The 27,853-nt window shown below is 33.2% G+C and overlaps 4 protein-coding genes and 1 long non-coding RNA gene across 8 annotated transcripts in view; 2 read left to right on the top strand and 3 right to left on the bottom strand.

Annotated features, from left to right (window-relative positions):
* LOC140670418 (SLIT-ROBO Rho GTPase-activating protein 1) overlaps positions 1-6,099 on the bottom strand; it is a 63,353-nt gene extending 57,254 nt beyond the window's left edge. The window contains exon 1 of the mRNA XM_072900994.1: positions 5,185-6,099. Within this exon, the coding sequence (XP_072757095.1) occupies positions 5,185-5,263 (79 nt within the window). The 5' untranslated portion in view covers positions 5,264-6,099. The remainder of the gene's footprint in view (positions 1-5,184) is intronic.
* A 14-nt stretch (positions 6,100-6,113) lies between these two features.
* Positions 6,114-10,584, top strand: LOC140670421 (intraflagellar transport protein 74 homolog). 4 transcript variants are annotated; one of them, XM_072901004.1, is made up of 3 exons: positions 6,114-6,260; positions 8,114-8,553; positions 8,730-10,584. In XM_072901004.1, exons 1-3 carry the CDS (start codon positions 6,258-6,260, stop codon positions 10,249-10,251), a joined length of 1,965 nt encoding a protein of 654 aa, XP_072757105.1. In that variant the 5' UTR covers positions 6,114-6,257; the 3' UTR covers positions 10,252-10,584. The 4 variants fall into 4 exon arrangements, with proteins under 4 accessions (XP_072757105.1, XP_072757106.1, XP_072757107.1 ...); XM_072901005.1 differs by lacking the exon at positions 6,114-6,260 and adding an exon at positions 6,332-6,440; XM_072901006.1 differs by lacking the exon at positions 6,114-6,260 and adding an exon at positions 7,249-7,314.
* Bsf (bicoid stability factor) lies at positions 10,394-14,246 on the bottom strand. The gene is made up of 4 exons (XM_072901003.1): positions 13,687-14,246; positions 11,261-13,540; positions 10,780-10,933; positions 10,394-10,665 (listed from the first exon to the last, which is right to left on the bottom strand). Exons 1-4 carry the CDS (start codon positions 14,149-14,151, stop codon positions 10,493-10,495), a joined length of 3,072 nt encoding a protein of 1,023 aa, XP_072757104.1. The 5' UTR covers positions 14,152-14,246; the 3' UTR covers positions 10,394-10,492.
* Positions 14,247-15,012: 766 nt separating this feature from the next.
* Positions 15,013-27,853, top strand: part of Nc2alpha (negative cofactor 2 alpha) — a 108,235-nt gene continuing 95,394 nt past the window's right edge. The window contains exons 1-2 of the mRNA XM_072901170.1: positions 15,013-15,197; positions 17,442-17,564. The gene's annotated coding sequence lies outside the window, so the exon portion shown is untranslated. The remainder of the gene's footprint in view (positions 15,198-17,441; positions 17,565-27,853) is intronic.
* On the bottom strand, positions 19,145-23,615 carry LOC140670529 (uncharacterized). The gene is made up of 2 exons (XR_012047575.1): positions 22,349-23,615; positions 19,145-22,112 (listed from the first exon to the last, which is right to left on the bottom strand). It is a non-coding gene; the product is annotated as an uncharacterized lncRNA (long non-coding RNA).

Raw genomic sequence — 27,853 nt, 5'->3', positions numbered from 1 at the left:
AATAATATATCGATTGACATTTCGATAGACGTAACGTGAGTGCAAGAGCGGGAGAGAGGAGAGGGCACCGGATCTTTCAGGGCACGACACTGGGGCCTTATGTACCGCGCGGGAGATGCATAACTGGTGGCGCGTACACACAACTAACTGGTTAACGAGATCGATATTACGGCAGACGGTGGCCGTTATACATGCGCCGCCTTACACACGCACGCATATACCGCGAGAGACCTCCATGTGTGCGCGAGAAGAACCGCGGCGGCGATTCACACGCACGTGGACACCCACACGTGACATGTTGCACGCGCACGCGCACGCGCTTCGGCATGGTACTTGGAACCACGCGCACGAGCGTGTTTCATATGCAATGCAACCACTTTTACTAAAAGTGACAGTCGGAATCTCTCGTCCTTCGCATTGACATTGGTCGAGTCTATCGTTACGTTTAACGTGAAATGCGGTAAAAATGTTAACAAGAGAATTAGTAGATATATTAATTAACGTAGTAAAACGTTAGTAATATTAGATAAATAAATTCGAGAAGTGGACGACCATATTTTGAGTTAAACAAAAGTATAAATTTATATAGATTTTAACAATAAGCTAAATTCCGCGAAGTCTTTTTATTTTCATTTCACAGTTACATTTAATGCAATCTGTGTAAGATAAACAGTATTTATAATGAGATACTATTTTTAATCTGGAACGCGGCGTCAAAAATAGCTAATGTCTACGCGAGTGGACTTCAATATACTCTCTTTCTCCTTTCTTCGTTCTCCTATTTTCTTTCGTATACACACGCTCACTTACACGTGTACGCACGTTGCGTGTGTGGTTAGGTACACTTACCAGCCGGCAGGGCTGGGTCCGTAGGCCGGAAAGCATTCGTTTTATCTTATTGAAAGGGTCGAAAGGTTCGGTCAGGTAACGGAAGGGCCTTGCGAACGAACGCGAGTACAATGAAACCATCGTTGGATTTACGCTCTTGACAACACATCACATAATATAATACACAACACTATGATGCGTTGAAAAATTTTTTTAAATTCTCTTTACTATTTTTTCATAGTAAGGAAATAATGTTCTACGTAGAAAAATAATAACTTGATAGATTTTATTTACGCGTAAAGAAATAACAAAAATCTTGACTACAATAAAAAATTCTCTGTCGCATTTCTCTCAATATAGATGATTCAATTAATTGACTTGATTATAAATAAATTAATTATTGCATTTTCTGTCTCTCTCTCTCTCTCTCTCATACGTATAAAGGAATTTTATTTTATTTGAAATTTTCTTTCTGCGCGTTATTTATTTTTACGAAGTTACGATATTTTACGATAATTTTTCCGAGCAATATTAATGGACATTGAGATATTTCATAATCAGGTCACGCAGGGAACATCTGCATCGCAATATGTGTTACCGCGTGTGAAATCTCGCAGTCGAGATCTGTTATAGAAATTAATATTGGAAGGCTACGCCAATGCGCGATTAGAAAGTCGTGGCAGATTAAAATTTCCATGAAGCAAAGATTTTTGTGTGAAATTTTATCAAAGTAGTTCGAGACTTATGTGATACCGTAGAAAAATATTTTGTCTTTCGCGTGGCGTACATTATTCCTGGTAATTAGATAAAAACTTTTTGTTTCTTTGGTTCTCTAAAGCCGTCTATGCACATCTGTGCATTTCTAACAAAGCTACAGTTGTATCAATAATGCTAATGAAATTACTGCGCAAGATGATTAAATAATTTGTTTATGGAGCAAAAAATATTCTCAACAAATTATTTTCTTTTTTTTTCGTTTAAGAGGTAAAATAGTTTATGAGTGAAATATGATTAAGTATATAAAATAAACGTGAAGTCGAAGGCTGAAATAACACTTTGTTAAGAGGACGGACGCTCGTTAGAAATCAACCATCAATCATTATATGCAATGGAGGATCAGAATGATTAATCTTATGTGCGATTTAAAAGTTTTACATACACAAACATGTATTAACAATAAAAGACATTACATTAATAGATTTGGTACTTAACACAATGATTATAATTAAAAATTCTATTACAATATAAAAAATAATCGATAATTCAAATTTTTGTTTCTTTCAAATTTCTAGCATTAAATATTTTAATATAATAATTAATAATACATACAAACTTTTTTTCTGTTGAAGCAGAGTCTGTATAAAATTAATTGTTAAACAAAATTTTGCATTTTATTTGTAGTTTTTATCTATTGTGCGTTTCAACATTGAATATAATATTATAAAATATTAAATAAGAATAATATTCGGATAATTTCTAGTATTAATTAAAAAAAACCAAAAAAATTTTTTAGGATACGTTCATGTGACTGCAAATATCACGCAATCTTCTATCAAGTTTGAATCAATGTGTGATCTGAGAGCGATCTAGGAGTGCCTGTTGCACGTTGCAGTCTCTCGTATGCATCGGCATTCCAATGATGGTGCAATTGTTTGCACTTGATCGCCTCTCACTGTATTCTACAACGACGGCGCGTTCTCTCAATATTAAACGCGTAAATCCTTCTCGACTTGACGAAAGGAATGTGAATTATTTTGGAGAATAACTTACGTCAACTATCCTTCTTTTCCAGTTGATTATTAGGCATTTTATTAAAACAGAAATATGTTGTAGAGATATATCGACAAGCTACGATTAGGCTGATCGATGATTCATTAGACTTCTCGCGATTTAGCACAACATGAAGTTTATGATATCATAAGAGGTAATCACAATAGTAATCTTCCTTGACAAACTCTATTGTGTGTTGTGTATTTTATAATTTACATAAGATATCAAATTGAAACGAAATTTCAAGAGAGAAGATACAGTTAATAAAAATAATTGTCTTAAATTCAAATTGCCGGCGTGGATAGAAAATAAAACAATATACCAACATTTAATTTATGATTAGAAACAAGATGACTTGTTTTATTAAAATTATATATTCTGCCGATCGTAAAATATTCAAATAAAAAGAAAGTAATGAAAATGTATGCATGAGCGATTATTCTCGTTTAAGAAAATATTCAAGATTAACGAAGCTTTCAATCTGGTTTTATAAATATCCGGGAATAGCGTATATCGCTGAAATTAACGGATATCGATGGAAATCCGGGTCACGAAAAAAATCCCTTCGCAAGATAAGAAATTACCTTTACATCTTTCGAGCGAAGATCGCTCGAAACTTTGTCTCTCGAGTATACGACGTTTCTCCTCTTCTCATGCGGAACGACATGTTTATTTGCAAATCGATTGGACGCCTAGTTTCTACTACAGCTATAAGCATCTCTCAAGTGGAATTCGTCGTTTCTCTCCAACGCCAATTTTTATCTCGCACGCGAGTTTATCCACGCTTTAAACACTGACAACATTCACTTTTTAATTACTGTACATCTCGTACGTATATATAATTTCCTTCTGTTTCGTGTACCGGGTATTTAATCTATTAGATAACAAATTTTTTAAAATACTAACATTTTTTCGGCTTACGTTGTCTTCCCTCAAAAAAGATAAAACAATTGTGATATGTTTTTATCAAACCGCTTCCCATTCAAAGGTCAATTTTTTTTTATACTTTTCACTTGACTTTTCACGTTATTTAGTCTCATCGAATTTATTTGACGCGTTTTTAATAAGAAATCATTATAATAAATAATACAAATAATATAATTAACATATTAAATAATGGAATAATAAATTAAATGATTGATCAAATAATCAAAATTGCAAAACTGAATATTTCTTCAGTTTGATTCATTTCTTCGAGATACATAACTCAAGAAGTGCGGCGATTTTGTTTGACTTCCGTCTGTAACTTTTCGGACAGAATGACATATTTACGTATGTCGAGCTTTACGTAAGCCGATGATTTTCCATCCACAAAAACGAACTTACCTTATTTTCTTCCCACGTACAGAGAAATTGGTAACATGCCATCTTACATATCCTATCTCTCGCGGAAAATAAATCGCACCTGTTCGTTCATCGAAATCGCGCTCATTAATCTCTGCAGAGTGGATTATCGTTCGAGCTGAATGACACGTCGAAATAGGTACACTCATAATTTGCTATTAGTTCGTATTCGAAGTTAAACTAATTGGAAATATGTTATCGGCGAAACTCGAAACTTTGTTGCTAAAACCGCTATTTAAACGATTCGTTATTTTCCAACTTTGAAGGATTGTGCGAAAAAAAAATGTTACGATGAAAATCCGTGTGTTACTTACAAAGAGCGACAAAAATGCTGATATGTTATTTTTTTCGAGATTGATCGAGATCATTTATAATGATTAATTATTTAATAATGCAATTTTATTTTGTAATATAAAAAAAGAATTTTAAAAAATATATTTTAAAGAATATATTTTAATTTTCTTATATATTAAACTTTATTTTATTTTTTAATATATATACCTATTTTTATAATATATTCGTATAGGACATATTCGTAATTTTTTTAATCTGCTAATATGTATTTTTTTAAATATATAAATATTGCAAAAAAAAATATACATATATGTTAAAATATCTAAATTTAAATTCAAAAAATACATGTAATTTTTTAAATGCACAAGAATATAGAAAGAATTTTTAAATATATATAAAGTTATTGCGTATCAAATATTATTTTTTTTATATTATTATTTTAGACAATTTCATAGAAAAGTTAAAATTAGACTTTGAAAATACACTTTGCGATATCTTCTTTTCTCGTGATAATGTTTAACGATACTAATCTCTCAAATAACAAATTTATAATATGGAATATTTTTTCAACATCATAGCTTAAAATATTCTTAGATAAACTTCCCAATTTTCTACGGTTCCATGGACTACAACTCACAAAATTTGCAAACATCTGATAAGGATTGTAACATCGAAGCATCGCACCGAGACATCGTATCGCTTTGACGCGGTATGTTTAAAATAATCGATTATCGGAAAATGTTTATTTTAGGAGAATATCTCACACAAAAGCGAAACTTTCGTACGGAACGGAATAAATTTCCTATGCACGGATCCGTACGCTGATACCCCGCACGCGTGTCCCCCATAGTGAACAGGGAAGCCCCATAATAAAAGGGAAACGGCAAATATAAAGGCATAAAAAAAAAAAAAAAAAAAAAAAAAAAAAAAAAGACGTTAAAGACTCACTGTTAAAGACGAGCAGCTTCCGCGTGGAGCCCAGCCGCTTGATGGGTGACTTGACGCCGTCGATCTCGTCCTCGTCCATGATTCAGCGACGACGGTGTGCAGACCTTGATTCCTTGCTCTTCCCAAAGCCCGCGGGGAGGGGAGGACGGATGCGCCTCGCTGCACGCACTCACACGCACTCGCGCAAAACTCGTGCCAACGTATATACGATGCAACGCGCGCCGGTTGCGCGTTCTATCGCGGCGCGCGAACGATAAAACGGCAGAGACGCGAAGGTGGACGCGGGACACGCGCGCGCGCGCACGCGACACTCGCCGCACTTTAGAGCATTCTCTCAGCAAGAGAGACACGAGGTGCTCCCAGACTCCCGCCTGTCCTGTTGCAACCGGTTTCAACGACGGGCAAAGCCGTTCGGCCGACAACGAATGAGATGTAGATGCGCACCACCGATGCACGCGTGTCTTTTCACGCATACACGCAGCCACTGCGAACGACGTACACTCGCGTTTTACCTGTCGCGGCTAACTCGCGTGCGTGCGCGCGTCGATGCGCGAAACGATCGGCGGCGGAGCGGGCCGAGGGGAGCCGACGATCGGTGGCTGTCTATATAGTCCGTATCTCGAGTCTCGAACTATCCGAGCGTAGCTCAACCGGACGGCCGATCCGACTGTTCCGCTCGATTCCGACTTCCGACTGATTCAAGTTAGCTCCTGTCCTGGGTGCGCGCGAGCACGCTACTTAGACGGCCACTCGCCGCGAAGTGCCTGCCGGCTGGCTGGCTGGTCGGCCTCGAGGCCGTTCCGCGCGGCGCGGATATTCTTGGACGAGGAACGTGTATTAAATTCAACCACGGGGGTCTTCCGCCGCCGTCGCCGCCGCGCCGGTGAAGCCTCAACACATCGTTGCGTCTCACCCGCGACGCGAGCCGCGTCTCGAGTCTCGAGTCTCGACACGTCTCAACTTGCCGTTGCCTGGCAACCGTTAAATAATTGCCGCGCTCGAGAGCCGATGGTACCGCTGGCGCCATCTGACGAGAAGGAGCGCAATCCTTTGACAACAGAATGATAACTTGAATGGTAAAGAAGATATTTGAAATATTTATATAAACAAGAAAAAATTCAATTCATTCGTCGACAAAGTTGATAAACTAAATTCAATTAAGTAATAAAAATACACGTGAACGTGGCACACGTGGTATCGTCTGCTTCATAATCTCTCGATCCTGATACTAATGATAGAAAAAGGTTATAGTAAAGGTAATAAAAATAATAAAAATTAACGATAAAAGTGATAGCTAGTACTAACAATAAGTGATTATACTAAATTGCAACTGGAGCAAGAGATTTTTTGACACCTCAGCATTTTCCGTCTTACGAATCTCTCAATACTTCACAGATGATTCATATATATATATATATATATTATATAAATATAAATTTATAATAAAAGTAGATGAGCGTGGAAGTATTTAATAAATCTATTTTATTCTCTCTCTTTGAAAATATTTTCCAAAGGAATATCTTTCTATATTTAATGTCGTTCTTTTATTCATTAATTTTACCTTAGATGTTATTAACAAGAATAATATGCAAAATATAATAAAAAGTTATTGCTTCTACATTATAGTAATCTCAATCTTTGTTTTTGAAAGTAATTTCGATAATAAATAGAGTTAAAGAGATATACGCGAGAAAGAGAGAGAAAGAAAATGAGATACGTATAATAAACAATCTACTTAGATGTTTTTTTAAATAGAAAATGATAGAATAAAGCTAACAAATAAAGATAAAATTTAAACTATAAATTCTTTGAATTGAAAATTTGAAATATTCTAAACAGAAATATTCACAAAATTGTATTCTTTTTGATACAGATATTAGAAATAAATATATTTACATGCAAATAAAGAATATGAGAAACAAAAACAGGATTATACTTATCAATCGGAAACAAAATATTAAATTCTATCATTCCCGTAGCTTTTGGGTCTTTATTGTTTACTCGTCAAGAAAAAGCGGATTACGATATATATCGCGATTTCGATATATCGAAACAGGCATAATGTGAAATATGAAAAGCACATAAAACATTTGTCATGAATATCGTATTAAATTGTAAACATGTAAACACGTGAGTACTTACACTTATCCTATGAAAAATATGCTTTTCTAATAGTATTTATAATAGGAAAATTATGCCGACGACCGATTCTCGCTTGCTCGTAAAATATTGAGTTGTAAAGACAAATTAAATCTTTTTAAAGGGGAACGTTTGCCTCGTTACTTTTATAATTGCGGTCTGCAAAAGAGATCATCTGTGATCGCAAATGATCGCTCACAATTGATTGATCTGATGGCGGAAAATGAATTAACGATTGCCTTTTCGATCTGTCTGTAACATAAAATTTTACTGCTAGACTTTTAAAAATTGGACATGAATCATCATATATCATCTATTATGTTTCAGTATAAATCATTTTAAATAAATATCAAATTAAAACTCCACTGTGTAATCTAATAAAATAAATAAAACTATAATTTAATTTTTGTGAGATAAACGTCAGTGTATATAGCACTGATATTTTTATATGACTAATATAATTCCATGTAATCTACTGTATAAAATTCTTTTTTTTATTTTGTATAACTAAAATAAAAGTAAAAGTCCAACAAAAATTGAATGTACATTATAACAATTACTACAAATAGAGTTACACAAGAAGAGTCATAGAATGATACTCACACAAATACCTCAGTTTCTATGACTACGACATGCAAAACATTATTCCAGTAATACCTTACCATTGCTATGATCAAGTACTTGAACAGCTGATGTCATCGGTCACTGTATTCTATCTGTTAAAGCAATTAAAAATCTATAAAATCTATTAAAGCCCAACTTCTAACATCTGACATTGAATTTTTCGAAGATGGATCCCGAGAAGAACAGTGCCAGTAAAATCAACGAACGACCGATCACCCGCTGGCGACGTGAGCCGGAAGAAGCACCCAGCACCTCGTCGAACAAAATCGACAGACCGCCGACAGGTATTGTGAGACCTCAGACCAAGTACGAGCGACCAAGGTCACGTCGAGGACACAAGGATGATTCGTCAGAATATGCCAGCTCGGCTACCTTCCGTTCGGCAACGCCAGGGCGTCTTGCCCTGGCGAGACCACCGTCGGCGTCTTTTCTATCCAATCGTGCACCAACTGCAGGCCTTACTAGAATGGGCTCCGGACTGAATCGTTCCGGCACCGGACTGGCGACTGCCAAGCCATTTAATGTCAGCATGGTTGACAGGCCGATTACGCAACACGGGATAGCGGGTATGCGACCGGGTACCACCAGAGGTTTACCGATGACAAGGTAAACATTGATAACAAGATGTACAATAACTTAATGAAAAGATATCAGAATTAAATACTTTGAATCTCTCTTCAAGAAGGCTGTATAAGTCTCTTGTTTTTCTACGTTTTATATAATTATTTATTTAATTATTATTTGCGGAGCAATTATTAATACTTTAAAATATTTATTTGCAGGCAAATTCAAGACAAGAGATACTACGAGGGCCTGTTACAATTAAAAATACGAGAATTGTCACAGGAAATCGGGAAGATAATGAAAGATATTGAGGTGCAAAATAAGGAGAAGGCCACCTTTCTGCATTACGACAAGAGAGCCAAAAGTTTGGCTGCGGAATTAACTAGTCTGCAGACCGAATTAGCAGACTACAATCTTGTCGTGGATAAAATGACTTTAGATGTTGATAAGGAAGAGATCGAGCAAGAAGCTAAAGAGTTGGCGTTGATGAACGAGCGCAAGAGTGCGGAGGTCGAGAGGATGTTTGAGCAACGGAAAGAGATGGAACAGAAACTTCACAAGATGGAGAAGGATATCGAGAATGAAAGGAAGAGAACAGAACACATTATCGAGAATATGGATCCGCATACGAGGGAGAAATATGATGATTTGCTTCGACAGAGGACAGAATTGCAGGAGCAAACGCAACAGATGCAACGCGAGTTGGATCTGTTGTCAAAGGAACAAGTTCAATTAGAAGAACAAATAGCGCTATCCCAGCTGAAGCAAGAAGCGGTGAAGCTGCAGGTGAGGATCATCGAAGCAGAGGAGAAGCGGGACAAGTTGCGGGAGGAAGAGGGCAAGAGATTATCGCCAGAGGATGAGAAGGAACAACTTTTACAAAAGATCAAGCGTGACAACACCGATATCGCCGCGACAGAGGCGCAAATAATAGAGAAGGAGAAGAAGGTGATGGAACTGGAGCAGCAATTAGAGCAGATGGAAACAGATATGGAGGATAATCATTCGGAAAAACAAGCAAAGTATCAGGAATTGCGAAAGCGTGAGGAGATGATGGAGGAGTTTATGTCCACGTACGAGCAAAGTAAGCAGGAGGAAATGGAAAAGCTGGAGAAACTCGAACGAGAGATCGTCGACAAGTTAGAAGCTGTGACGAATACAGTGGAGAATAAAGATCTGACAGAAGCCGAAGAGGCGGCTATTTTACGCGACAAATTCTCGTACAACGATTACGAGGCCGCACATCGCGATGACGACTTCGAGGAGTTGAAAAAGGACTATGCGACCATGCAACAAACATTCAATAGGCTGAGGATCCTGGAGGAAAGACTGCAGTTGGAGTCCAAGCAGTTGAAAGAGAAACTGAAAAAACAACAGAGTGAGTTGACCGTTCTAGAAGATCTGGACGGCTTGAAAACGCGAAATGAACTTGAGCGAGATGAATTAATTGCCGAACGTGAAGGACTTGAGACCGAGGAAACGATTTGCGAGGACGAGCTCAAATCACTGCAAACAGAATACAACGAGCTTAAAGAGCGATTAGAGAAATATCCGGCTTATCCTGAGATCAGTAACTTAGAGGAAAAATTAGAAAAACTAAAAGAAGATAATAAAAAGAGCGAAGAATTTATAATCAAGGAAAAGGAACGCGTTAATTATGAGTCGCTTAAAGAGAAAGCTTTTAAACTGATTAATGATTATAGTGTGACACTTCAAGAGAATTTAAAATCTCTTCATTAAACAATGATTTTCTCTTGATAGAAAAAGAAATTACTCGAAAACAATCAACGACAATAAGAAAACAAGAGATAAAACGATAGAAATTGTCAGAATTAAAGATTTTATTTTTTATTTATACTATTAATTGTAATAGTTTTATTCTAATATCGTTATTCAATTCCTATCGTTCACCTTTCTTATCATCATACTTTATTTATCTTTGGATTATTATTATTTAACGTTTATTACTGTTTTAAATTCTCTAATTATTAACATTTATTTTATCATTATTCTGTTCAAACTCTGCAGGGAGTGGAACTTTATTTGCCTGCAGAAACTTAATGAAAGTATTCCTGAATTGTTCACTGGGCTTAATATTCTTCGCACACATTAGCTTCCAAAGCTCTATTGCATTATTGTAATCTCCTGTTTTATCTGTTAATGTAAATATTATCAATATTAATATCAAGTTTATATATATATATATATATATATATATATATATATATATATATATATATATATTTTAGAAAGAAAAATATGACTTACTGTAAATGGAAAGGAGCATTTCACTTAATGTAAGTTGGTTTAAATTGCTCGAGTCTGGAATCGCTTTGAAGAGATTCAATAAGCTACCTGTCTTAGTGCTCCTTCGTGCATAATTGAAATAGTGGAAAAGGGTCTTCATGGAAATTCTATGATTCTGTAATAAAAACACAATGAGAAAAATATAAATTAAAATATGTATAAATGTGAAATTGATCAAAAGTTTTAAAAACTTCAAAAAATTATTCCAAAGGGAATGAAAATTTTATATATATATATAAATATATCAAAAAGATACCCTGTTCTCGTATTTATAAACAAATTATAAAAATTTTAAATACTTATATAAAAAGTTAAATGTACGCTTTAACTGTCTTTGTTATTGTATTATGGAATTTTAAAATATTTGATCAGTTTTATGAGTTACTCTAAATGAAAGAAATATAAATCAAATGTGACATAATTGAAAAAGTATTTCAGTTACCTGCAATATAGTTTGCAGTTCCTGCGTTTTATCCAATGTCGCCAGTGCTAACACTAGTATTGTGTTTGCTATATCTGTGCCATAGAACTTAATTAGTGTACTGTACACCTTTTCTATGTAAACTTCTGCGTTTTGCAATTTTGCACTGTTTTTCTGCTGCAGCAATGCCGTCAAAATTTCCAATGCTAGTGGTGTCTTTTTGTGATTTTTGGCGCATAGAGTAAATATATCTATGGTGCCCTGAATGTCATTCCTTTCTAACGGTATCGCCACCAACGGCCTCAATAGCTCGGTAGTTATATTGCAATACTTCTTCTCGAGGAGTAGATTCAACATATCTTTTGTTTGAGAGTGATATGGACTCTCTGCTAACGTTTGCAAAAGTATGTGACAATATCTCTGTCCGTCTGTTTTAAAATTAATATTATTGATTTTAGTAATAATTTCAAACGCTTTCTTGGGTTTATCTGCCTTCACCAATGCGATAGCAAACATCAAAATCTTGATGTCATCTATATGTAAATTGTCAAACGTCTGCAGATTTGATAGCAATGCCTCGGCCTCCTTCAGTTTATGTTTAACATATAGTTCGAACAGAAATAATTTCATCCCGGGTGTCCATTCGTATTGACACGCATCGAACTCTCGTTTTATTTCCTCAGCTTTCTTTAAATTGTTCTCGGAACAATACGCCTCTAGTAATCGACGCAGAATGTTTCTGGTTGGCAAATTTTTGCTCTTCAACTCGACCAGAAGACAAGCTAGCTCCTTAGTATTCATATATTTTGGATGAGTCATGAACGAAAGCGATTTTTCTTTTAGATTAGGATCCACTAAACTGTCTATTAGCTTCATTGTGATTATGTCTTCCTCATCACTGAAATTTACATTCGATAGATTATTTTTGAGAATAGTCGCATCTGGTTCTGATATTTTAGCTTCGCATTTTTTAAATTCTTCCAAGAAAATTTGCAAATCTTTCACTGAGACCAAACGTTTATCGCTCAACATTTTCAAAAACACAGCAATGTAATTTTGACTCTGCGAAGATACCATCAGTAACGATACGCATGTCTCGATATCCTTCGTAGCAATATAAGCGCGCACTAGGGGTTTTATCAATTCTTTGTAATGTAGTTTATATTGCCTATTAAATGTACATAATGATTTTACGTCTTGCATCCGATTGTGAGACAACAGAAAACCTATCAAAGGCGTATATGCGATAGAACTAGGTACGCCATTAATCATTATTTTATGCATAGTAGTGGTCGGATTTGAAGTGTTTACATAGGGATATACGTAATTCGACAATGTATCATAGTCCAACTCCACCCCTGTGTCTACCATAAACTTTACAAGTGAGAATATCTTAGCCTCTCCCTGATTGCAATGCGTTCTTGTTAATAAAGGCCAATAATAATGCGGTCGTATCTCTATATTCTTTTCTGTCATTGCTGTGAATATCGCAAGGCATAAATTTTCTCTACCAAGCTTTAAACCAGATTCCGCTACATTGGTCAATGCCAGCGGTTCGCAACCAGAATCCACGAAATCTGTCGCATATTTCGTAATATCATTAACTGGTACATTTAATATGACTAATTCGTTCAGGAAACTATTTACAAAACTTTTCGCAATATCCTTCGTCGTATTATTCATAGCAAAACAATTTATAATCATATGTGCATCCCTGGTTCGATTAACACGTACCAGTTCTACTATCGTCTTAAAAATCTGTGATTTGATAGCTGGTGCAGAAGCCATCAGAAAATTCAGAATAACAGGGATGTGCCTACCGTTACCGGATATGCTCAGAACTTTTATCAATCTCAGAAGATTCGTGTCGCTTTGTGGTTCATCGTTCAATATTTTAACCAGATTCGGAATATCACCGAGTTTCGCGTATCCACATGCCAGCTCTGTGTATGCTTTGTCCGTAGATAGCTTCGCATCGTGCATGAGTGTTATCATGTGTTCTGCTTGAGCGATATTGTCACTGGTTGCATAAACTTGTACCAAAGCATTAAACACATCTTCATCGAAGATGACATTCTTCTCCTGCATCAAAGATATGATATCCTGTAGATGATTGCTGTTATGCATCTTTGCGACTGCATTCAACAGCAACTTATAAGTGTTCTTATCTGGCTCCACACTCATGTCGGCTAGAAACTTTTTAGGATCCACAGAAATCAAATTTTGTATATAAACATCCAATAGAGTATTATAATACTCCAACGTCAGTCCTTCGCTGTTTCTCTTTGCAAGATGCCATACCTGTATGTGAAAATTTACATTACACAATCGACTTTTCTCTCTGTTAATATATTATCACGCATTTCTATTAGTTTGAACTCAATTTTCACGAATTTGTATATAATACTGTGCTTAATTATTATCTTAAGAAAAAAATTTTATTTTACCTGATCCACTAGATGTTGCCTCTCGGTAGTTTCCAGATAGGACAACAGATTGCCGCAGCACTTGAGCAACAACACCCCGGTGTCGTGATGCAGCTGATAATCGGTTTCGTTGCATAATCTAATAACCTCCTTCAAACTATCCAATGATACCTGGCCTTTTTTAACGTCGTCGCACAATGACATCAATTTATGATCGATGTCGTCGACCGACGATTGCGAGACTGTCGTGCCGAACGTCCTGATGCATGTCACAGTGTAATTTCCACAGGGTCGCAAGTGGGTTTGCAGTGGAGACAGGCTGTGATGCACGTACCGGGAAATATAACCTTCAAGCGTCGCGAGATTTGACGTTTCGCGTGACGATGATGACAACGAATGGTGCGAACGGACAACGCGCGATTTCGCACCGGCTCTAAGAAGTGTCATGTACCTTCTCAGCTGCAGCATCTTGTCGGTTTCAATCATTGTTGATCAATCACGCAAACCGACGTCGGTGAAAAATTAACGAGCTACTATTATACCACGCTACTGTGCACGGCCATCTTTATTTAAATAAAGATGGCCGTGTGCTGTGACGAACAAGACGCATGCGCGTCTACGCTGCTCAGTAGCCAGCAGCCAGCACGCATAATCGACGTTGTATCTAATATCATTGATTTAGCTGCGAGTATATAATTCTCTGCATCATAATTTATAATCTAAAAATATTTTATCCATTTATAATTTAAAGCAGGTAACGTAAATTTAATATGGCTTGATATTTTAAATATGATAACTGATGATATAATAATTTTATTACCGTCAGATAATAAATTATTACGACGACGTTATAAATTAGAGGTTACGTTACCGACAGTTTGTAATTTTACTTTCACGATATATATTTTTATCTCCAATGTGTAATTTTAATAATGTTTTCATTATTTCTAAAATGTAATGTAGATAGAAATTGAATATATGACTTGTATTTATTTGCATATAAAATATCGTGATACAGAATGCGTTCCGTTTGGCACTATAGATTATTATTAATTCTTTTTAGATCTTTTTCTATTATTGTTTTTCCAACTTATTTTTCCATCGGAATAAACTATTTTTGCTTTGTGTTTGATGAACCAATCGGGATGAAGAATTTTACGCTTCGGAGTGAAAACAGCGTCAAGTGGAGCGCATTTTGTTAATATAGTAACAAAAGAAAATTATCGTAAGGTGGTAACACGTTTTTCTATATATATGTCGCATTATCGATGATCGAAATTGAAAAAGGTGGAAGGTGGCGGTCTCAACGGCCAGATCCGAGATGGCTGTTTATTTCACGTGTAATGTTGCCAGAACGAGGTTTCGAATCATCAGTTGCGTGTTTTTTTACTCAATTTTTTCGTAGTGTATCGTCGCGTTCGTAGATCAAAATAGATCAAAATCGATAATCGTCGGTAATATATTCGAAAGGATCGTTGAATTTGTGTGAAACCCGCTTTGTCGATAGAAGAAGTATATACTGCTGCACGCAAGTACGTAGGAACTAATATTTTGAAAAGTTTTCTATGGCATCTCTCTCCCACTGTATATTTAGATCAGTGCTCTCTCCCCTCTTTGTCTTCAATAAAGACATTACGAGATTATCGTATAGACACATTAATCTATTCTAGTTTTGTATTTCTCTCGTATGAAAAATGTATAAATTGAAAGTTTTATTGTTATCATTTTCTTCGAAAGAAGTAATTTCATGACTTGGAGGAATCGGCTATTATGCAGATAGCCATCTTGTTCGCGGAATGCAGTTTCATTATTCAAGAAAATCACCGATTTTGAGACAATTGAGATATCGATCGATGACAAAATCGTTGACGATGTTCGTCGCGAGTCGAAATCATTTGTGAAATTTGCATGTCGATTAAACGTTTATAACATCATTTACTCAACTTTATTATGTACTGGTGCGCTAGTAAAGTTAACATTTTTTAACTTGACTAGGATGCTATTTAGGGAGAAAGAGAGAGAAACAGAGAGAAATGCTACATTTACTGACATTTTTAACTGTTTTTTGCGCTTTATTGCTTTTGCACGCGTGGTAAATAATATATATATATGTATATGAATTTATTTACGAAAGAATGTGAAATTAATGCATTGATTACAAAGTTAAATTGTCAAAAGTTATTACCGTAGTAAATTACGAATCTCTTTCGGCTGCTTCGAGAAATTTCACAAATTTTTTGATTACATAAATTTTTATCGCATAACGAGTATTTATTTTCTATTTCTTTCAACATAGAAAATTATTTACATTAATAATTATATAACAACAAGTATTTTAATCCGGATATTTATTCGGGATAACATTTTGAAATTATGTTATGGTCATCAAATTTTGATATACTCGATAAATTTGTTTTCTGGGCTATTTTATTAGCATGGTTTCAATGGTAGGATGTACAATGGAATAAAATAATCGCAATTATTTCTTTTCGGAGTGAAAATACAGCAGAATGTCAATTATTATACATAAAAGGAAATGTTTTAATTTATATTATAAAATATTTTTGTGTGATTATACATATATTTCTATGTTATTTATGGTGTATTATTTATTATATCGTTTACATATTTTTCCTTCTCTGAATGTTTTGAATGGAATTGTAATACACACACACACACACACACACACACACACACACACACACACACACACACACACATAGTGACTTAACTTGACTGAATAATTAATATCTAAAATTAATAATAATAATTAATTTTAGATATTTAAATTTGATATACTGCAATGATAATATAATCAGATGGTACAATAGAGAATTAAAAAAAAAATATTTATATATTTTCTACATCTTATACTTTACACACGCAATTAAATCTTGTTACACAAGCAAAATACACACATATGTTTTATATTAAGCATTAAATAAATAGATGAAAGAGATAAATAAAGGTATAATAATACATAATTAAATAAAGTAGAATTTCAATAAGTAAATAATATGTAAAAATATGAAATAAATTATATATATATATAAATGATTAGATAAAATAATAAATAAAATACGTGAAATAAGTGAGCGATTAAATGCATCGTGTACGACGTACTTAGATTCTGTGAAAATTAGTGAGATGCAATAAATATTTCACACGACAAACTTCTTTATGCGGAAAAGCTCTTAGCATAGTCACTTCGCATATTTGATTATCTGTTTTCCATCATATTTGTTCTATAAAACTTCCATTATATTTATTCTGTAAAATTTTTTTTTGAACTATAGAAATTCTTGCCAAAACTTAATTCTAATAAAATCTATTTATAATAGTGTAATGATATAATAACTTGTTAGTTATGTATAAATGACAAAGACTTCGAGTAATACTTTATGATGAACTGCATATATAAGTTATGTGGAAAATAGGCAACTAAAAATATCGTGAGACAAATAATAAATAAATAAGTAATCAGAATAAAAAATAATTAATAGACGAGGTGAAAAATAATTAACATGTAGATAATTAAATATGTGAAACGACATACATAAACGATTAAATACGTGAAATTTTTTTATTATTTATTATTTCGCATATTTGTATTCGTCTACTTATTTATTTATTGTCTATTATAAATTTATTTTTTAATGGATAAGAAATAAATAGACGAATATGATAATTATTAAGAATAATACTAGTTACTTGTCTTATCAAACTATCAAACTAAATTTTTATGAACTATATATAATACGCATTAAATTTTACAGACTAGATTCTCGCTGCCCATGGACTGAGATCGTGTACTCTACTACGTAAACTAAGGGAAGATGATTTGATAGATTATTTGCATGTCAAGTATTCTCTTCGATTGTCAGCCGTGTAAAAAAATGGTGAGTAATTAAATTATAACAAATTAGTACGCTTACAATCCCTCTCTAGCGCTTATTATTATTATGCGACAAAGAACCAACATTCAAACACTATATTTTCATAATCACATTACATAAATTAAAATCATGTATGTTTATTATATAAAAAATTCATTTTGACGCAGCCACATTTTTAATCAAGTACGAAATTAAAAAAAAAATAAATTGGTTCAATATTGATTCAATATAATTATCCGCCAACTATTTCTGTGTATAATTTCTTACAATTTAATCTTCCCCCAAAAAAACTTTTCGAGTTAGTTGTCCATGAACTTTTTTGACTAGATGTCACTCGTATATATAGTATTACATACATGATAAGCATCTGATTTTTACTAATTTTCTTTTTTATATAATAAAATAAAGGACCTTATAATTTTACATTTACTTAATTTTATATCGACCTGCGAATGTATACTTATGCCGATTAGTGAGATTAATTTCATAATAATTCTTATATAACTTGTATGCAAAAATTTAAATTATATTTTCTATAAAAATTGTTATCTTTGATTAAATTTATTGCCATAAAATGAGATCTAAATATATTATTTATAAGTTTTAAAAAAACTTATACAATAAGTTTGATTAATTTTTCAATACTTATCGATACTTATCGCACTTACAATTAAAAAATATTTTTTGACCTTATTTGTCCAATTATGAGTGGAATAATTTCGACTAGAATGCGACTAGAATTTAATGAAACTGATATTAGCATAATTATGAAGTATTAAAATAAATAAGCACAGCCACATAATACTCGAATACGATTGTGTGACTTAATTTGCAAAACATTTTCTGGGAAAAAGATGGTTATATGACTAAATAAACTGCTCTCTTAAAAGTAAACTCTAATATTAATTTTCTAAATTTATCTATATTCTAAATCTCCAAAATTTTATTTTTAGTTTTGAATGATATAAAAATTATTCTTTTAGAAAATTTTAATATGAGGCGTTTAAATGAAAACTGTCGCTAAATCAATACATGACTGGTAAAATTGAATAAGAAATAGAAAAAAAGTAAATTGATTAGAATAAAATGATTAAAGTAATGACTAGAAAAATTATAATATAATTCTTTTCTAGATTAAAAATATATTTGACTAGAACTATTTGCATCTTTGGTTTCTTTTATTATTGCAATATTATTAATTTTGAATAAACATTTAATTTTTTAAATTATCTTTATGTAATTTAAAAATTTCTTATCTTTTCTTAATCTTTGGTTTAAAGAATACTTTTGATCTATGCATCTGATATTAAAATAAAAAATAGTAATCTTATAACGTGACACAGACTTATTTCAGAATATTTCTTTAACTCAGATTAATATGAAAGCATAGAATTATTATCTTTGTTAATGAGCTTTGCTATTATTATCGCATAGTTTATTTATCATCCAGTTTTTAATAAAAAAAGATACTTGTATGTATAATACATAAAAAATGATGATTGCTTTTATGATAACGTTAATCCACTTACAGTTTGAAAGAATATTGTATATTGAGTAAGTAAAATCGAGTTAGATAGTTTTAGTTTATTTAATTTGTTTTAGTTTAGATTTATTCTTTTTTCCTCGTTTATTATATTCATATTATATTTGCAAATTTATTAGAATAATTATAACAATGATATTTATATGAGATTTGTTATATAAGAAATGAGATTTATGAAATATTCATATTTTTATATTGTTCACGATAAATCAATAATTCTTTTTTAAATAAACGTTTAAGCAATACACTAAATAATTACACAAGCATATTGTAATTAAACACAGAGATTTAGAATGTTCGTAATGGCACAATTTTTCTAATATAGCTCTTTTCTACATTGATAGCTGCTCTTGAGGACATTACTTTTTTCTTGATAAATAAATATATATAATATGTATAGACTAATTAAAATAAATTAAATGCGCTAATGTACAGGCACTTTTTATACATACTTTGCGTTAAGATTTACAGACTGTCCCTCTCTATTCATTTATATTCAAGAATATAATTCTTTTTTCTTTTTTTTTTTTTTTTTTTTTTTTATATATATAAAAAGGAAAAAATTGCATTTTAATTATTAATATTTTGTACTTTTAAAATAATCAATAATTAAAAATAAATCAATTTTAAATAATATAGATATACTGGCACGTTTCCCAAAATATTATACTTATAATTATTCAAGTTATAATAATTAGCTTAAACTTAATTTTTTTGTTTTAAAGATTATTTTACTTAATTATTAAAATTCTTTAATGTAATGCTAATGGTTAGAATTGACTAGATTATTTGTAAAATTATTACGATTAAACTGAAATAATGCTATATGAAAACTGTATGTACAGTGTATGCTTTCAAAGACAGGTTATATACGATTTTCTAAGGAAATGATTAGCATTCTCTTATTTGGTATAAGTTTTGTATGGCATCACATCCACGGATTTCACACAACTGATATATAATTGTAAGAATAATATTGATAATATAATAACTGATATGTTACACAAAATGTAATCGCACTCTTTAGAATTTAATAGAAGATTGCATTTATTAGTGGCCTGCATATCCTGTATCTCGAATATGAAATTATTCTTAATTATTTAGTCAGTCAATTATATAACTGATATAAATGCGTGTGATTTGAAACTATGAATAATTATATAATAAAAACCGGGATTATACATAAGGATTAGATAAAGTGATGCAGATACTCTACAAAATTACTCTACTTAACAAAATTATACATTTTAAGTGATTATAAATTATAAAGATATGAAAATTTATATGTATATATTAATTAAATTTTAATTAACTCTCGTTAATTTTAAAGAATTTTAATTCTAATTTTATTCCATAATAATGGAATGTCTACGTATGGTTGCAGATTAAATTAAAAAGTTTATGATTCTACAATTTAAAGAAATTTAAAAGAAGTATTTAGGGAACTTTGATTTTGTATTTTTTCATATCACACACACACACACACACACACACACACACACACACAATGTTTCGAAATACGTTGATTGTCATGATTCATTCTTTTAAATAAAAATTAAATTTTGGTTTAGACTAGAGCAGTAATAATACTAGTTCTGACTAGGTATGACTAGATCTTTTGGTATATTCTGTATTAGTTTTGACTAGATTTTTTTTAATATATTCTATGAATTAAAAATATATTTGACTAGAATCTACATTTCCGTTGTTTATTGTACTATTATTATTTTTTTTTCTAATACATATATGGTACAAATCCCTAATAAATATTAGAAATTAAAAATTATCTTCCTCCATTGAATTTTATTAATGTGGACTTGAATGAAACAAATTTATTTAAAACTGGCTTAAAAGTGACCTAAAATATAATTTGATATTAAATTATTATTTTAAATAAATAAACTTAAGTATTAAATATATAGGACTAGATATAAAGTTAATTATGGACATTAAACTTGTTTTTATGTTGTACTTTTTATAGCTCTTGCACATTAAAAATTACTAATTGTTCACTTAATTTACTTAATATTATCAATGATTTAAATAACTATAACCTGAAATTAATCTCACTACTGTCGGCTTAAACTAAATTATATTTAAATGATGACTTAAATCTTGAAAACACTCGGCTGAGAAAATTTTCATTATTATGTGCAACTGTAAGCATTTTCGATAAACAATTTTTTAAAAATTCGAGTAAGAACTTTTTTACATATATACTGTAATTTAATTTTTTTTTATTAAGAGAGAAATGCCTTTGCGGAATAAAATTTGACTTTTAACTCGCAATAATGCGTATACAGACTATTATTAATTAAAACAAAAAGAAAAACAGTCAGTGTCAAAATAGAATTTAAACGCGGATGTTTATATTTCTTTCTCTTTTTCTCTTTTTTTTCTTCTTTCCTCTTTTTTTCTTTTCAAATTTTTTTCTTCTTTTTCTTCAAGACATTAAAAGTTAATCGTTGTATGGAGAAGCAAGAAATTTTTTAAAATTAAAATTAAAACCAAAATTTAAATTATATAAAACAGGTGTGTATAAAGTTAAAAGTTTTATAATAAACATATATATTAAGATTTGAATACCATTGAACTATCCATCTACTATGTATCCGTGTTTAGATTCTAATGAGTCTTTTTCTTTTTATTTTGATTTACTTCAGTCTTTTTTACTTTTGTTACACTATAATTAACGCAACTTATATAGATTATTAATATAAAGTAACTTATACCTATATGAACATAAGTTTTCGCACAAAATTAAATATTATAATAAACACATCTACATTATTTACATTACTCATCTAAAATTGCATTATCGCGAGTTGAAATACTTTCAGTGAAATATTAAAATCCAGTAATAGATTATGACATACCATATTATCGGCTAAAGATTCAGCTAGAGTTCGATGTCTTCCACCGGTGATCGTTGTTATTATCATTATAATCATTGTGGTCATTGAAAGTAAATGAAATAGCACAGCAATGCGATTCTCCTCGGATCTAATCTATAATATTTTTGATAATTGTATTTTGATTCTTTAAATAAGAGCATTAATCAAAATGTATTCGTGGACGATGAATAATAATTTTTAGAATATGTATGTTTGCAATTGTATTTATAATACAAATAGATACATTATGTATACATATTCAACAAAAAATTATCACTCTTTTATTCTTACGAATATATTTTGTTGAACATTATTTCAGATTAAATCATAAATTTTAATAAAGTACTTACCCGAATAGTTTCTCGTATGATGAATTTATAGATCCGATTGATTTGCATCATAAGTATATCGAAAATTGTGGCATGCTTGATTGTGAAAAACGTACATTTTTAGTGACATCAGAGAGTGTATTAAAATCGATTCAAAGATCAATTTTATAGAGATTCTTATCAAGTTTTCTTGGAATGTTATTCACGTTACGATATCTTTGATTCAGATGTTTTTTAATGTGAAAACATTCTCATCAATGTGCATAAAAATATAAAGAATCGGAATATTTTGTAATAATATTGATGCCTTTGGATCTATTCGTCTTGTCGTTGCCATAATCACACCGGTGATTACCTTCAATAATTTTCGATGCTTTTTAATGCAGGAATGAAAATTTTCCATCGCCGCAAAATGCAGTCATTTATCTTCACCGAGCGTTTTTCGAATACTGGTTGTACTTTGAGTATCAGTACTCTATGTCTCTCCCTCTTTCTCTCTCTCTCTCTCTCTCATCTTTTCATTTCCGTTTGTTATCGGTATGCAGTAAGTAAATTTAAAATTTCTATTTTGTTCGCCTTGCAACTTCCTATTTCCGTACTGTTTGTTCGTTGTAAAAATGAAGGACGAGGTCAAGAATGTAGCTGGCAACCACAGTGACATTTTTCCATAATACGTCAATATCGATATTGATATCAAGTCGATGTTAGCCGATAGTATTTTTACTCAGTTTCCACAACGGTATTACACGGATCAGTGTTTGATTATTATCGTGTACTTACTGTGGTTGTCCTGCCATCTTCCGTCCTCCCTCGTCTCTTTATCTCCGATTCACTGAAGACGAATGATCCTAGGAGCGATTTTCATCCTTTTCATCCGTTTTGGAGATGCTTCTTCCAGCAAGTGTTCAACAGTACCTCGCATCTCTCGTTTCTTTCGCTCTTCCGTTCATCCACTTTTCTTTGGATTTGTGATCTTCGGTGATTCTCGTAACGGCGGGTGATCGTTGCGTGCCGGATGAGAGACTTCAATCTGGAGCGGTCCCGATTCGGGAAAGCCGGGCTGAAGGTCGCGGGACCCTCGGAGGTTCGATTCATGCTTGCTTGCGAGCGGGTGCAGAAAAGGAGAGCGTAACGCGACACCTCTGATGACGAAGCGAGAGAAAGAGAGGAGAGGAGAGGAGAGCCCTCCGAGGGTCACGCAAGCGCACAGTCGCTCGTCCGGTCGCAAACTAACCCTAACTAGGCTCCGTGTCGAGTTTTATGCACGTGTTCGGGCTTCGGGCTCCACCGTCTCGTCCGTCCATTCCCCACCCTACGTTCACTCATTTGCCCGGTTCCTCCCGTTCATTCTGCTCTGCAGCTTGCGTCCCGAGGTGCCTGCCGCCACCTCGATGCCAACCCGACAATCTCGTCGCCCCTCCATGTCGCATCATGCACACGCTGTGCACCCTACCACATCGGATTGGGGAACCCGGACGAGTTTCAAGGGAGAGGGTACATGGTACATCTCCGACCCGTTCGGGTATCCCCACTTTTCTCACCCGATCCGGCATACCTCTCTCTGAAGCGGCATCACCTACATCCTGCTCGTTGTACCCCACTACGCTTCTTCAGCACCCCCACTATAAACAGCCGCGCGTCCCGTGGTTTGTGCGATGTCGAACCGATAGACAAGCCTCCGGTATCACGCCATTGGTGGCAGCGGGATAAATCTGTTTCTGTTTCTCTCTCTTTGCTCTCTCTCTCTCTCTCTCTCTCTCTCTCTCTCTCTCTCTCTCTCTCTCTCTTTTTCATCGACACCGTTTGCAGATAGCAGTGACGAATAATACGGCCTCCCACACTCGAAAACAATCGCATCGGCGCAGAGATTCGAATTTGAATTCGCTTACCGGTTTTTCAACAACGACCGGTGACCGTTTTGACGGTTAACTAATTAATTCCCCACCACGCACAGTCAATGTGAGTGCTATGTTAGGTGCTCTTTGCATCACCACCCCTCGCTACCTCCCCCGCGACGAACGGAGCCGTTACGCTTCATTCGCGCACTCGTTATCGCCTGTATGTTTCAGTTCTCGTCTCCGTTACGGTGCGGAAGTCTGTGCCTCTCATCAATTTACTCGCAGATGACAAAATTGTTGGACTGATTTTAATTTGAAATTTGTATTACTTAAGACGTTTATTTGAATTGAGACGAAGAGTACTATGTTGTCATTGTAAGCTGGGTCTATCTCTATCCGTCACTAAAATGTAGATATCACCCAGATGTGCTATCTTAATATTACGCGAATATATAACTAATTATATCTTCAATTATTATTCGTCTAGTTGAATATTAAAATTGCAAGACATATTTATATTTAAAAATTATTAGTAACACTCGAATATTATATTTGAGTCGCCGACATATATATACATTTCTGTATATATTATTATATATTTTTTATTAAAGAATATCGTTCTATAATTAATAGGCGTGAATTATGCAGCTCCGTGTATAATATTGCAAAGTATTTAGTTTTCAATAATCTTCATGGATCTTATAATTATTTTATTTTATCTAATTTTATAGGTGGAATGATAAGTAGAATTGATTAAAAATTCACTTAACTAGAAAGTACAGCTTTCTAATAATCAATTGCCTAATTATATTGAAATAAACAAATACTCGGGAATTTGGACAGCATTATTTGAAAATAGATCAATAATCTTGCTAAAAGAGTAGAACGCGTCGCGACAGAAACACTGACAGTTGCCTTGTAAAGTGGTGGCGTGTAATAACAGTATGTTATAATGCATGTAATAACAGCGTCTCGGTAAAAAATTCGACACGCAAGGACGTATGAGGATTGGCGGGAACCAGGATTACGCAGGAAATGCGTTTGCACTGTCTCGTCGGAGTTTTAGGGGTAAATGCAATTCTTGTGGTCTAATTATATCGTTGGAAAATTTTCACAACACCATGCGAAAGACACATGTCACCTACCTGTTTGTGAGAATTTAGCAACGTGACGCGAATTTTCTTAGTTTTTAACATCTTTTCTTCGTTTAGAACAATGAGAAATATAAAAAAGAGAATTCATGCATAAATATGTTACAATTATTTTGTTAATCGTCGTATTACGCAAATAATCTATATGATTGGAAATGTTGGAAAATTTATTACTCTTCCTCTTTAGATTCATATCTACAAATCCATAGGCATTAAGTTTATTAATGAAAAAATGTGACATCGAAATGCATACTATCTAATTTTATAGATTGTAAGAATAAAATCAAAGAAAGATTAAATTATTCACTCATCATCAACTGAATGTTCGAATTTTTTAATACGTTATTATTTCCTCTGTTTCACATGATCATATTTTAGAATAAAAAAGAAATGTTGCAAAATTAACCAAAATATTATTTATATGGTCTCTTCTCTTTCTTATTGTCTCGTCTTCCCTGCTTTCTCTCTCTCTTTTTTCATGAAAAGTTGTTTGTTATTTTTTTGGTAATAAGTTTGAATCTTTCTTATCGTGTCTTTTAGATAAATAATGAAATTATTATTGTAAATTTTTTTACAAATTATTATAAATTATTTTTTATATTCGATTAAATATGGCATCGTTCAATCCCATCGTCGCGACAAAAGGAAAATGTGCGTCATAATAGTTATAAGAGTGCCATTCGGCACTATACCCGGGGGATACTTTTATACCGCGTCTACGAAGGAAAAGTGATTTACTTCGGGGGCATAATAAGCGAGGGGAGGGGCGCGAGATATGTGTGGCACGCGCCGTGATTTTGTAGCAAAGGGTGCGAAATGCTGTTCGATCTGGCATGCTGCCGCAAAGCCCTCGTGAATTCACGGACCGTCGAGCATGCCGAGGAAGTACGGAGACATAAGGCACGCCGTTTGCTGCCGCGGGGTGCGCATGTAGATTTATAGCCACCGCACTTTTTCCCGTACTATCGCGACGAAAAAAGAGATACACATTTATTCATTTGCCTCGCCACCGATGAACAGAAGATAGAGTGTTTTTTTTTTCAACTAACTATCTAGTTAATTTGTATAATGCGTATAATTCTTGAATAGATTAGTAATCAGATATTAATTCCATAAATGACAATTAAGTAATTACTATGATAAAATTTTTACAGTAAATAAAATTTTTACTGTGAACAAATAAAGTTTCTCTGCTTTTATGGATATTATATTTTTTGTTTTTATTGATGCATATATAGACTGCTATAAAACATGTAATTGTAACATCTCGTTTCTCAATAGAGCATGTTCATAAGTATGCAAAAATATTATATTTAATATAGTAATAACAATTATTTCACATGTTTATTATATAAATAAATAAAAATATTTATATATACAGATTTGATACAAAAGAAAAATAAATTTTTCGTACTAAAGATAGTTATCGTACATCAAATTGCCGGTCGTATTTATCGTGACGCGTCGTGCGAAATGCAGCGGCACGCTGCAGGGACAATCGAAAGTTTATTGTCACCCTCTAGAAACGTGGGGTGAGTTTCCGGGCGAGAGATCAATCGCGAGGGACGAGTGAATTCGATGCGGAACGAGGGAATTCTATAATTCGTGGCCCCCGCTCGTGACACGCGTCGGGATCTGCGTTTGTCGTGTCGCAGGATGGAGACCACAAGAGAGAAAGAAGGAGACAGAAGATAGAGATAGAGAGAGAGAGAGAGAGAGAGAGACCAAAAATCCCGTCACATGGCAAATGGAGCGCGTCCCTCTCGAGATTCGATAGCGGTAATAAAATTCATGACCGACTCTGGAATTTCTCGGAACGGAGCGACGCGATTGCCTTGGATGTTTCTATCGTCGCGGAAATACTTCGTCGGTAAATGACGCTAATGATTGCGATAAACGCGATATCTCTGCTGGAGATGCTGGAGTATTTCTTCTCTCGCTTCTCGGATGTTAAATTGCTCGCTTAGTTTCAAAGAGGCAATAAAGAATAACTCTGGCTAATTTAATACAACTCGCGCGAAGGCGGTTATTATTACCTGTCCATTTTAAACACGTTTATGAGTTGCGCTTTTATTACATCGTATATATATATATATATAAAAGCTTAAAAATATTTTTAATTATAAAGTTCAATTTTCCCATTTCTTTCTTTTCATTCCACGGTAATAAAAAAGCGTATAACAGCATGTAAAGAACCTGTTACAGTGATTAGATATTAAAATAATTTACGATTTGGAATACGTTTGTTTCTATTTTCTATGACTTTTTTTTAAAGGTAGTATATTTAATTTGTAATTATTACACAATAATAGCAATATACAGTGATGTAACAAAAATTATTTTTAGTAGAGAAAACCACATCGAATCACTGTCGAAACTAGTAGAAACAATAATAAATTGTAAATAACAATAATAAAATAATATTGATATTACAATAACCATCAAATATGTTCTTCGAACATTGACTGAATAATAATCTTTTCGACTCTCTATGTCGAGGTCCTTGTCCTCTTCCCCTTCTCAATGCCTTTTTTGTA

The sequence above is a fragment of the Anoplolepis gracilipes genome, chromosome 10 (genome assembly GCF_047496725.1).
Source record: "Anoplolepis gracilipes chromosome 10, ASM4749672v1, whole genome shotgun sequence".
NCBI classification, from domain to species: domain Eukaryota; kingdom Metazoa; phylum Arthropoda; class Insecta; order Hymenoptera; family Formicidae; genus Anoplolepis; species Anoplolepis gracilipes.
This window is presented reverse-complemented; position numbering and strand designations above follow the sequence as displayed.